This window comes from Chiloscyllium punctatum, chromosome 38, assembly GCF_047496795.1.
Source record: "Chiloscyllium punctatum isolate Juve2018m chromosome 38, sChiPun1.3, whole genome shotgun sequence".
Taxonomy (NCBI): domain Eukaryota; kingdom Metazoa; phylum Chordata; class Chondrichthyes; order Orectolobiformes; family Hemiscylliidae; genus Chiloscyllium; species Chiloscyllium punctatum.
This window is the reverse complement of record NC_092776.1, coordinates 28,390,116-28,403,337: the sequence shown is the minus strand read 5'-3', so window position 1 is coordinate 28,403,337 and position 13,222 is coordinate 28,390,116. Positions and strand designations below refer to the sequence as shown.

Sequence of the window (13,222 nt, the reverse complement as noted above, 5' to 3'; positions counted from 1 at the left end):
ACAATATAGCTCAAGTGAATCTACATCCTGAGTAAATGATGTATAAGACTCAGAGCTCTCTCTTGTTTACATGGCAATAGTGTCACCCAATAAAAAGCACAAGTTATTTTTCAGGGGTAAAGGTGCAGTAAAATTTGCCAAAACAATTGTGCATGAAGTTTACTGACACTTTAGGAACTTTAGATCTATTCATTTTCTTCCCCAGCTTTCTTCATATCATTCATTTTCTCTAATGTAAATCATTTTACTATATTCAAGGTTAAAGGTTGTGCAACATCCCTTGGTCTGAATAAAATTGTCACGATGATCAGGATTTTATTATTGAAAAGCTCTTCAGATTGAAGTTGGAAGGCTCTATCAAAGACATTAGAAATCTGAAATGCTATTTTTAAAAATCACATGTGACATCTGATTGGATGTTGTGAATCATTGAAAGCTACCTCTGATTGCTTATTGTCAAACACATTTCCATGCTCGAGTAAAGTAACAATGCCATGAGCTCAAAGTCTTTTAACATTACTTACTTATTGCACATTGTACTTCCAGACATAAGTCCTGTGTTCAGAATAATATCAGCACAGACTCACCTGATCACCCATGGAACTGCTTTCATTTCCCATTGTGATTCAACTTCAGTGCCACAGAGGAAACGGGAAAGGGTGAAGAAGGAAACTGGAAAAAAAAACAGGAATGAACAACTCATATAATAATTGTCTGTTAATGAGTGGGTGTTGTACAAATTGGAGGTGCAAACCAAACATTGGCTTGGAATAGAACAGAGAACAAGTAGAGGCTGTGAACTCTTTTAAACATTCAGCCAGTGGGATTCCTCAGTAAGAAAGGTTAAGAAAGACAGTTTGAAGGAGATTATTTTGAAATAAAAAACAATTCTAGAGATGGAATGCTATTATTCAGAAAAAAGACAATATCTAATGGTGATGTGTACGAATTCCAAAACAGAATATTGACATTTTAATCACATCATAACAGAATGCCAGTGTGGCCTCTGAGGTTCAATTCTAATGGAATACCCAAGCAGTCATGAATGGAGTCAGAAGCCTCATTTGTTACATCTTCCAACTTTACCATTAACCCTGCAAATATATTTGAACTTTACATCAGCTTATTAAACTTGTTAGGGAAGTTCCTTCTCTGAGTTCAAAGAACTTTAAGATATTAATGACTTAAGATGGCTTCTATGAGTGTATCTGCCCAGCATAGAGAGAACTCATTCTGACAAATGAGAGACATTATTTGTGAACATAGTGAATACTCAAATACATTGCAAGCACAGACACAAAAAGAATAATTCATTTCACAAACCAGTTTAGAGATGCTGGACAAGGTTACTAGTTTACATTTCTTGAAAATAGTTTAGTTTTTCTATCATCAAAAATCTTTATACATCCTGAAGCAATAATGATCTTCCATCATTTTCTGTAGGCTCCCATTAGTATGGTTCCTTGTGCAGCTTTACTGAAAAGACAGCAGGGATAGCTTTTATGCTTGCAACCTGTACTATTTTAAATATTGTCTCATTGTTTTTCATACCCATTGGCTTCTCTGGAATGATCATTTCATTCATATTATGCATGGAAATCTGTACTGAATATTTATTACCTTGCCTGTCAACTCTTTTGGCTCTTTATAATGAGAATGTAAGAAACTCCATTATATAAAAAGGTAAGTCTTAATAACCAAGCACACCACTTCTGATATAATTGCAATGGATAAGTAGAAAACAAATGTAAAGAAACCTTCAATTTACATTGAGCTTTTCATCCTTCAACATTTCAAAAAACATCATAGCAAATTTTGAAAGGCTGTCTTGATAATGAAGGCAAACCCAGGTAATGTTTACACAAATGCATTTTTCTGGAAGAAAATGAAGAATGAGTTAAATGTGATTTATTTAGTATTGAGTCAGAAAATTGAAATATACTTGGACCATGAAATTCAGTTGCAGACTGCTTCTGATGCTAGTGCCATGAAGATCAATATTTCAAAAAGTTTGGTCGACCCAACATCTGTTGTTGTTTGCTTCCTACCAACTGTAAAGTCTACCAAGCAAGTATCTCCAGAGCTTACCTTTCATCTCTACACCTCAGCCAGAAAGTGTCGAAGGCAGCTACAATTCACCAATGTGGTGATTAAGCTGCTCCATCTCTTTCAGCAGGTCCGACAGCTGTACAACACAGTCAGTGACTTTCTACACGTTCTACACTAACTGATACAGCTAATAGCAATGCCAATAATTTAAGATGTATGCCTTCATCCAAGAGGTGACAGAGACCCTGTAGAGAGGATCAGAGGCTTCCAACTGTCACCCTCTTACTTTCCAAATTTATTGTTACCTTTGGTTTTCACATAATTCAAACCTGTATTTTCAAAATTTAGACACAGAATCTGAGACTCGGCATTTCAAAAGCAGCAACTTCCATTTGACTTCACACATTCATTCCATCAATTATCTTGACCTTTGTAACATTTTGAGTCCAGTGACCCTTGGACATTGGGACACAGGACTCAAAATGTTAACTCTGCTTCTCTCTTTCCAGATGCTGCCAGACTTGCTGAGTTTCTCCAGCACTTTCTGTTTGTAGTTCAGATTTCCAGTACCCTCAGTTTTTTATTTTTACTTTGATCTTTTGTTTGACACTTAATTTGATACCTTGAATTTGCAGCTGATTTGTTGTTGAAAGAAATTAGTGACCTATAATATAAAATACTTATTGCTGAAAATAAAGAGGTAGCTGAAGCCTTTCATCTTGCACTCAAAGGACAAATACAAGAATGCAAATCTCAAACATGGTCACTTGAAATGTGGCAATCTGGCATTGGTCCCAATGAGTACATGATGAACATGAGAAAAGCTTAATCTACATATCTCTCTTTTTAGTAATGCTCAAGTTATATAACAAGTGACTGACAGTCTAAAATGTTTACAGATAAATAAAAAGACTGAGTCAGCTAATGCTGTTGCTATATATCATATGTCAAGTAAAATCTTTTCAGGCCATCTTACAAAGCATGCATTTGGTAATGGACACTCACCACTAGTAATATCAGAAACTGATCAGGGGAACTTGTTGCCATGCATGTATTGATTTTGCATGTATTGATTTTTTTTAAACATGAACTCAGAATTGTTCCTCAAGAGCAACATGTTAGAAGTAAAGTTATGCATGACAAGCAAAATCAACATGTGTATGGCCACAAGTTCCCCTAAATTAGCTTGTGATATTACTAGCGGCAAGTGTCCATTACCAAATGCATGCTTTTTAAGTTGCCCTGAGAAGAGTTTATTTCACACGTGATCTAATCTACAGCCTTGATTCTAACGATATTGTGTTGGCTGGTTCACAGTTTATCTACACCATGGGGTCCCGTGTTCATAGTTCCTTGAAGATGGAGTCACAGAGGAGTGAACAAATTATTTAGCACACATGCCTTTGTTGGTCAGTGCATTGAATATCGGAGTTGGGATGTCATGTTGTGGCAGTACAGGGCATTGATTAGGCTACTTTTGGAACACTGCATTCAATTCTGGTCATCCTGCTAAAGGAAAGATGTTGTTAAACTTGAAAGGGTGCAGAAAAGATTTACAAGGATCTTGCCAGTGATGGAGGGAGAGGCTGAATAGGTTGTAACTACATATGCACCACTCTGTGTGTGAAAAAGTTGTCCTTCAGATCCCTCCAAAGCTTTTCCCTTTCACCATAAAACTATATCTTCTAATTTGGATTCCTTTACGCTGGGGAAAAGTCCTTGCTTGTTCACCTTATCTATGCTCCTCATGATTTTACAAACCTCTGTAAGATCACCCCTCAGCCTCCCACGCTCCAGGAAAAAAAACTCCCAAACTATCTTGCCTCTCTTGTAACTCAAACCCTCCAGTGTCAGTAATATCCTTGCAAACCATTTTTACACTCTTTCCATCTGCAATTTTACTAATCATGCTTTTATGTTCTCATCCAAATTATTTATATATATAACAAACTTCAGTGGACTCAGAACCAATCTTGCAGCACAGGCTTTCATTCTGAACAACAACTCTCTACCATTAAGCAATTTTATATCCGATTGGCTAGCTTCCCTGGGTCCCATGTGATCTAACCTTGCCAAACAGTCTACCATGTGGAGCTTTGTCGAAGGCCTTGTCTATTACTCTGCCTTCATCAATGTTCTTGATCATTTCTTCCAAAACCTCAAACAAGTTTGTGAGACATAATTTCCCATGCACAAAGCCATGCTGACTAAGCTTAAACAGTCATTGCCCTTCCAAATGCATGAACATCCTGTCTCTCAGAATCCCCTCCAACAACTTACCTACCACTGACATCAGGCTCACCGGTCTATAGTTCCCTGGCCTTTCCTTATAGCCTCCTTCCACGCTTCTGGCAGCTCACAACTGGCTGTTGATGATACAAATATCTCTGCTAGGAGCCTCGCAGTTGCTTCCCACAATGTCTTGGAATACACGTGATCAGATCCTCTGGTTTTATTTACCTTTATGCATTTTAAGAGCTCCAGTACTCTTCTTCTGTAATATGGACCCTTTTCAAGACATCATTATTTATTTCCCTGACTTTCCTAGCTTTCATGTCTTCCCCACAGTAAATAGTGACACCAAATATTCATTTAGGATCACACCCAGGTCCTTTGGTTCCATATATAGATGGCTTTGTTGATCTTTAAGGGGTTCTATTCTCTCCCTAGTTATTCTTTTGCCTTTAATATACTTGTAGAATCTCTTTGGATTCTCCTTAACTGTATCTATCAAAACCATCTCATGTCCTATTTGCCAGAGTCCCTTTACCTGTGAACAGCCTCCCCCTTCCTGTCTGATATCATCTAAAATTGGCCTTACCTCAATTTAGAACATTAATTTATGGACCAGGCCTGTCCTTTTCCATAACTATTTAAAAACTTGTAGAATTATGGCCACTGATCCAAAAGTGCTCCCCCAATAGCACCTCAGTCATTTGCCCTGCTTTATTTCCAAAGAGTAGGTCGTGCTTTGCCCACTTTGACATTAGGCCTTTGACTAATATTGATTGAGAAACACACTTAACAAATTCTTCCAGACTCAGTCCCTAACATTATGGCAGCCTCAGTCTATATTTGGAAAGCTAAATTCCCCTACTATTACAACCCGAATATTCTTACAGCTATCTGCGATTTCCCAATATATTTGCTCCTCAATTTCCCGCTGACTATTGGGGGGCCTATAGTACAATCGGATCAAAGTGATCACCCCCTTCTTATTTCGTCACTTCCACCCATTTAGCTTCACTGGATGATCCCAGAAAATCCTCATTTAAATAGTGCCATGATGTTTTCCCTAACCAAAAACACTACTTCTTGTCCACTCTTGCCTCCCCTTTTCTCCTTCCTAAAGCATCTGTACCTCAGAACATTGAGCTGCCAATCCAATCCCTCCCTCAGTCATGTTTCTGTAATAGCTATCAATATCCCAATCCTACATTCCCATCCATGCACTAAGTTCATTTGCCTTACTTGTCAGGCCTCTTGCATTGAACAAATGTATTTATTTCATTAGTCTTTCCTCATTCTCTGCCATGTGCTTGACTCTCTAATCTATTTAATTTACTTTCTTTAACTTCTGTATCAGCCTCAGTGTTATCTCCTGTCTTACTATTGCTGAGGGTCTCATGCCCCCTGCCAAACTAGTTTAAATCCTCCAGAGGGTTTGATATAGATGTATCACAGTGCCAACAAGGATCAATTTAACTGACTGCTTTCAATTGTCATTCTATATATAGATTTCCATTGTTTAATAATCTGATAAGTTTGCAAGTACATTGGAATCAAAGCAAGCAATCACATTGGTAATACTGGAATGATCCCTGGTTCTTCATAACACCTCACCATTACTGCAAATTAAAGTGGGAAATTAGAAAAGAATGGAGAAGGAATGACTATCACAATGAGAAAACTGAAAACAATGATAACTATTTATTCAAATGAGAAATCAACATCCCCAAGCTACCATAACAAGTGATTGCGTTTATGTGGTTACTTAGCTATTCAGTGTGATAAAACATCAAGGCTAAGGATGCAAGGATATTCCCACAATTCTCACATAGAATTGCACAAAATTTAACTGCAGAATGATGTCATTTGGAACAATAACTCTAAGCAGGTGCTTCTACTCCATACAGCCTCCTTTCATATTATTTCCTCTCATCAATTCAATAATATCCTCCTATTCCTTTCTCCCTTATGTACTTTTCCAATTTCCACTTAAATGAACCCAAACTGTTCCATGTATGAAGTCTACATTGTTGTGAATTCCATATTGTTACCAATATCTCTGTTATTCTTTCAGGATTTATTACTAACTTTCTTATACTTACGTCCTCTGAATTTCAGACTGCCCCAGAAGACGAAGCACTGTCTTATGTTTAACTTATTGAACCAAATACCTCCAAAAAGTCACCTGTCAGACTTTTCCTTTCCAGTGAAAGGAACTATAGATTGCCCTGTCTTTCCTGATGGCTATGCTCTCTGATGTTTGGCATCACCTTATAAATGTATTTGCACTTTTTTAATTGATTCTAGATTACTTTTATGATATGGAGTCTAGGACTGTGCATAGTATGCCCTGACAAAAATAATGAGTCTAACTAAGGTAGTGCTCTGTAACCAACTTTATAAACATAACCACCTTGAGTAACTGATTTGAATAAAACCAAGGAGCAACAATGAAATGGAAGATGATTGACTCAGTTATGCTGAATTTCAGACTTTCACACACTTCAAGTGATATTAATGATGACCTGGGAGCAAGATGTCCATGAAATCCTCTTATGATCCCAGCTGATCTTATCACTGGAAACCTGTCTTGATAGGTCATTTTTGTTCCTTTTATTAGGTGTTACCAAAATGGTAATTGACTGAAACATAAGATTGCAATTCTGCCACCTTGGCAAAATAGAATCAGTCAAGCTATTTATGTATAACACAAATTTAAAGATTTCAAAGCACATATTTAAAGTACTCAACCGTGGAGAGAATTCACTTCTCTATCATATCCATAGGGCTTAAATTAACTGATACTTCAATTCCCAGTCTTGAGAATTTGATAGTCTCTTCCTTCAGTGTTCTCAGAACTGACTTTCTCAGCTTCAAATAATCTCTCCAAGGTTGTACCCAACAATTCTGGAAATTTTCAAGTAAACTCTTTACACTGAGATAATCTATTTCTTAGCAGTTATAAACTATCACATTTCTTCAGGATCAATTGTTTTAAATATTCAGCTCCAATCAGAACTTGTGCAAAATTGAAATTAAAATTGCTTTCCGAGCAGTAGGTGTTTCTGTAAGCTTAAAAAGAATCTGGATCCTTCAAACAGAAGCCTCATGTACCACACTGTTTACTTTCTTCACTCAGAAAAACTCTTCCAATTTAAACAAATTCCTATTCGCCTGCAAGAACTCCCTCTCCCCATTGATTTCTTAATAAACCACGCTTCATAAAGACATACAATTTAATCATTAAACACCGCCAGTCATGTGGACCAAAACCAACATAGCACTAATTCAAAATCCAAACTCAAAAATAAATGGTATTGAAATACACATATAAAATTACACATCTTAATTCACTATCCATTCAACAAATAAATGGTACGGATGAAAGAAAATTGATTAAAAATGTAGAGTATTATGAAAAAATATGTTATAGGTTTTACCTTAATATTGATGTTAGTTCTGTGAAAACACCATTCACTATCTTTTATTCTTCTTGCAAAATGTTTGTTTTCAAATGGGTTTCCTCAATCTTATCTAAACAATACATGCCTTCAAACTCATCCTATAACACAGAATTCTGCCTCCTAACCAGAGATGCACTTTAAAACATACAATTCGTTTTTTTAGCCATTATTGTTTATTTTCTTCTTAGTCAAATTTTGCCATTTCTGTCACATTTCCAGCTTTTGTTTGTTTTATGAGAAGAAATTAATCCCTGGATCATTGGCACCCTTTAATCATATAATAATGGATACAGCTGACAGAAAGATAATTCATACTTCAGATTTATTGCTTTTTCATTTTTTGTTCATTTGTGTTATTACTCTTCTAGATAGTGAAATAGTTGTTCAATTTTATAAAAAGTACCTTCATAAAGCTAATGTAATTTACTATCAAAATACAATGTCTAAGTAGGCTACATCAAAATTCTGTTTAATTCAAGACAGAGAAATAAAACAAGATCAGGTTGAAAAACAGATCTGTGCACAGTTAAAATTATTTTTGATGCAGAATGTATCCAGGACCTACATACCCCTCCAATAGTTTTGAAATTCATTAACTGACCATCAATTAATTTATATTATATATGACAATCACAATTTGCTCTGTTTGATCCATTGATCAGATATAGCTTGCTGTCATGGGAGCAAAATATGTTGAACAAGTATAACAAAAAATGTCTGACATGGGAAAAAATAGGCTATATGCTTTAGAAAAGGAGGATTATTCCAATTTATAAGAAAGCACAAGAGATAATATACAATAATTTCTTGTAACATTATTCAAGCGATGCTGAAGATCTTGGGTGAAGAGGTTTTACAATGAATGGAGCAACAAGAATTGGAGAAAATCATTGTTATGTATGCAAGGAAACTTACAACTGACTACTTTATATTTAATTATATTCTTGTTATTTGCGAATATGTAAAAATACACCATTGTTTGAAAATTAAAACATATGTAAAAGTAAATGTAGTATAACTAGAATTACGCCTTATTTCAGAGTGATAGAGTTGTACAGCATGGAAGCAAGCCTTTTGGACCAACCTGCCCTTGCCAACCAGATATCACAAATTAATCTAGTTCAATTTGCCAGCATTTGTCCCATATCCCTCTCAACTGTTCCTATTCATATACACATGCAGATGTCTTTTAAATATTGTAATTGTACCAGTCTCCACCCTCTCCTCAGGCAGCTTATTCCATACATGCACCACTCTCTGCATGAAAAAGTTGGCCCTGAGGTCCTTTTTACATCTTTCTCCTCTAGCTTTAAACCTATGCCCTCTAGTTTTGGACTCCCTACCCTCGGAAAAAAGACTTTGGCTATTCACTCTATTCATGGTCCTTATGATTTAGTCAACCTCATAAGATCACCCTTCAGACTTCAACGCTTTGGGGAAAATAGCTCAGTCTATTAGCCTCTATAGCTCAAACCTTCCAACCCTGGCAACATCCTTGTAAACATTTTTGCACGCTTTCAAGTTTAACATGTTTGACTACCAAACAATACAGCATAGAAGGATGCCCTTTGGCCCATTGTGACGATGATAGCTCCTCAATTGAGATATCCAATAAGCCCCACTGTTCAATTTCAGAAATCCCAATGGTGAAAGAGGAAACTGGAGTTAACAGTTACTCAGTGTTACATTTATTTACAGAGTGAGATAACAAAGCACAAACCTTCAAACACAATTCAATCAGTTTCAATACACTTTGTTTGTGAAACCTAAATTGTGACCCTGCACCAACAAACTCTCTCCAAAGCTTTCACATCCTTCTGTTTGTGTGGCAACCAGAATTGTATACAATATTCCAAATGTGGCCAAACTAAAGCACTATACAGCTGCAACATGAGCTGCAGTTCCATCCAACACCCAGCCCTCCCCATTACCACCTACCTTTATCCTGGAGAATGGAACATCAACACAAAACTGTTTCAATGATTTGAAACCTACCATGACATTCACACAGACATTTTAGAATATGTTTCTTTTTTGAGGTGGTATGGTTTTGAGTCATATCAAAAAAAGGCTCGCAGTTTCACACTTACTTTCAATCAACAAAGAAATGAGAAGAATTAAAATAATATTTTTCACATTTTTAGTGTTATGTCTTTGCTTTTGAAATATTTCTGTAATATCTAAAATGGGATTTCATATTATTACTATTTATTGTGATCTCAACATATTCCAGGGATAGATTATAGCACTAGTGTCCCATTGTGCCATTATTGTTTTGTGACACTGGTGGTGCTAACCTATTATATTGAATCATTTATTTTGAAATGCTTCATTCAAAGTGTGAATGTGTTATATTGTAATCAAACAGGAATGTGGTAGTTTTCCGGACTCTTTCTTACAATTACAGCCACTTCAACAAATGTGACAACAGTGATTTACCTCGTGACTGGCAGTCTGGTAATTAATCATGTAAGGGCATCTGTTCTGTGCTGACTGTTGAAGAATTCATGGTGTTTGCACAATTCCCAGATGCCAAATAGGTTTATGATTCCAGTATAAATCTCAAAATCCCCCAAAAAACAATATAGCTAGATATATCATATGGGAATTGAGCAGATAGTTAAATCTTAAAATGGCTGTGCTGATACATTACATGGGGCAAAAATGAAAAATAAAGTAGAAAAGATTTACTATTTTATACGTTAGCTGATATATTACACGTATCTTGGGGTTCTGTATAAATACCCATGGGATAATTGTGTATCTTCATTGAGCGATAAAATAGATTGCCATTGCAAGATAGGCCAAAAGCATCTGTTACATTAAGTGAATGTGAATATATGGTTCACAGTGGCTCTTGAGTTTGTTCATACAGAATGAAGGAATTCAAACTAATTTTAGCTCTAATCTTTATAGGAATTTCCATCATCATTTTCAAGGACTCATGTTTGCAAGCATTTCACATTGTTCCTGCTTTCTGTGTTTTCTAGTTGCAAGTCCACAATTACAGGGTTCTTTAAACAGTCTATTTTTGTTTTATATTTTGAAATTGTGATCATTTGCTTCATTGAGTATTGATATTAGACATGATCTGCAAATGAGATCTGAATGTTTTACATAATTAGTAGGCACACCAAGAAATAAATAATGTCAGGTAATAAGCTGATCTCCAACATCAGAGTAATCAACTTAAAGGAAAAACTTGATTAAAAAGGAGTCCTTAGTCTTGACAAGAAATGTTTGCAAGAAAGTATTTAGATGAATGTCAGCAGGATAGAGAAAATAAATTTCATGTAATACTTTCAAGGGCACATGAAGAGTCCAAGAAAGCTTGTTGTTGATGACCACTCCCCGGAGCTTGACATTCTCCATTCGTTCCACTTCTGTGCTGTTAACGTGTAGGGGACATGAATAACATCCTGCCGAAAGTCAATATTGAGTTCCTTGGTTTTGTTGGCATTGAGAGCTAGGTTGTTCTCAGTGCTCTGTTTTTCCATATCTTCCACCTCCCGTCTGTAGTCTGCTTCATCGCCATCTGAGATTCGAATGGCTATGGTGGTGTCATCAGCGAACTTGTAAATGGCATTAGTCTGGTATTTGGCGACGCAGTCATGGGTATACAGTGAGTACAGTAGGGGGCTGAGTACGGACTCCTGGGGGGTTCCAGTGTTGAGTGTTAGTGAGGATGAAATCTTGTCCCCAATCTTCACTGATTGTGGACTGTGCGTCAGGAAGCTAAGAATCCAGTTGCAGAGAATGGGGCTTAGCCCAAGATCACTAAGTTTAGTAATCAGTCTCGAGGGGATAATAGTGCTGAAATTAGGAAACTGAATTAAGAAAACTGCATAATTTAATAAACACAATAAATTTATAAACAAATCATATATCAGTTTAAATATCAACAGTTAGCTAAAAGTCATACTGCAGTAAGTTGTGACATTTCTAACTAGCTCTCTGGTGTTTTATTCAATTCATCTGTTCAGACTCACAGGTCAAGAATGTCAAATTAGAGAGGTGATATATCTATAGAATCTATCTACCAGGCCTACAGTCAAGGAAAGGCCTCCAGCATTCACAAAGATCCATTCCACCCTGGCAATGTTTTTCTACAACCTCTACCATTGGGGAGAAGGTACAGAAGCCTGAACACACATACCAGCCAGTTTTAAAATAGTTTCTACCCGACTATTGTTAGGGTAGAAACTATTAGCATTTGCCTGTACCTATGCTTTTGGTTTGCTGCTGTTTACCTGTTATTTACTTATCTATGCTATTTAACTCTGTGATCTGCCTGTATTGCTCACAAGACAAAGCTTTTCACTGTGCCTCAGTACACATGACAATAAATTCAATTCAATTCATTAATTCTCTTGAAGGTCTTTTTCTCCTTTACCCACTTTTAACAAAAACTATTGTTAGAAAAGGCACTTGATTATTGATCTTTGAGGATTCCTATTTAAAACAATTGTGGTCTGTGGTTCATTTAAAAAAGGACCTGAGACATATCAGATTTTTAAAATTGGTCACTTAAAAGGACATTGGGATTTGTTTAAAGGTACTCTACGTTCTGGAAATCACATGGCTTAAGATAATTGTTTGCACTTATTCACTGAAAATCACATGCCTGAATTTGCAGTTTTGTTTTTGATAAGGTTTAGAGTTCAGTTTGGGCACAGCCTGCTGAGAGAGAGAGAGAGAGAAAAGCCACCTACCTCATCCGATTTCCTTCTGAGAGAACAAAAACCCTGATCCAGTTGATCTCTAGAATAAGCCTCTGATACTTCAGCAATTCTTGAATGAACTGTGTTTGAAGATTCCAGTGACAACCTCCTCTGTTATGTGATTTCCCATCTTTTTATGCTAGGATCTTGACTAACAGTAACCTTGAGCATTTCACATTGTCGTTTTTTCCCCTTCAAGAATTTATAATTGTGTGCAGGTAAAGGGAGACTTTATAAAGGGATGAGGACTTTAGCTTGTCATGTTATAGGCAATGGTTTATATCCATTTACTTGTAGCTAAAATCGAATTTCTAGCAATGAATAATAAATCTTGATCAGCACAGAAACCTGGTCTGTGCTTTCTGACCTGAAAATGAGGTAAATTGGGATACTATGTGTACATTAAAAGAAATCTGTAATATTTGGTATGACTCTGGGAATAGTAGCGTTTAATAAATGGCATGTTACTTCAGTGGGTCACTACAAACATTAAATTTGTGTTGCAAGTAGTGGAGTAGTAAAATCAGAGAAACTGCATACTCCTCCTGAGTTGGTACTGTGTTACTTAGTATAAAGTGGAAAATGTTACTATATATATTCACATCTATAGTAACATTCCTTTACTTTTGCATTTGTTCATTCTTTAAGCATGAATCCAACTAAGCAATACTAGTGCTTTTGTAGTTGCAAAATATATCAGCTTCAAATCATTGTTTATTGCTAAGTTGTCACAGCCATCACCATGGATACCGTACATTT

At 36.2% G+C, this 13,222-nt stretch overlaps 1 protein-coding gene across 3 annotated transcripts in view; it reads right to left on the bottom strand.

The window, feature by feature from the left end:
- The window catches only part of tacc2 (transforming, acidic coiled-coil containing protein 2), a 264,812-nt gene that overhangs the window by 242,734 nt on the left and 8,856 nt on the right, over positions 1–13,222 (bottom strand). For all 3 annotated transcript variants that reach the window (XM_072557490.1, XM_072557491.1, XM_072557492.1), the window contains exon 2: positions 588–672. In XM_072557490.1, the coding sequence (XP_072413591.1) occupies positions 588–620 (33 nt within the window). In that variant the 5' untranslated portion in view covers positions 621–672. The remainder of the gene's footprint in view (positions 1–587; positions 673–13,222) is intronic.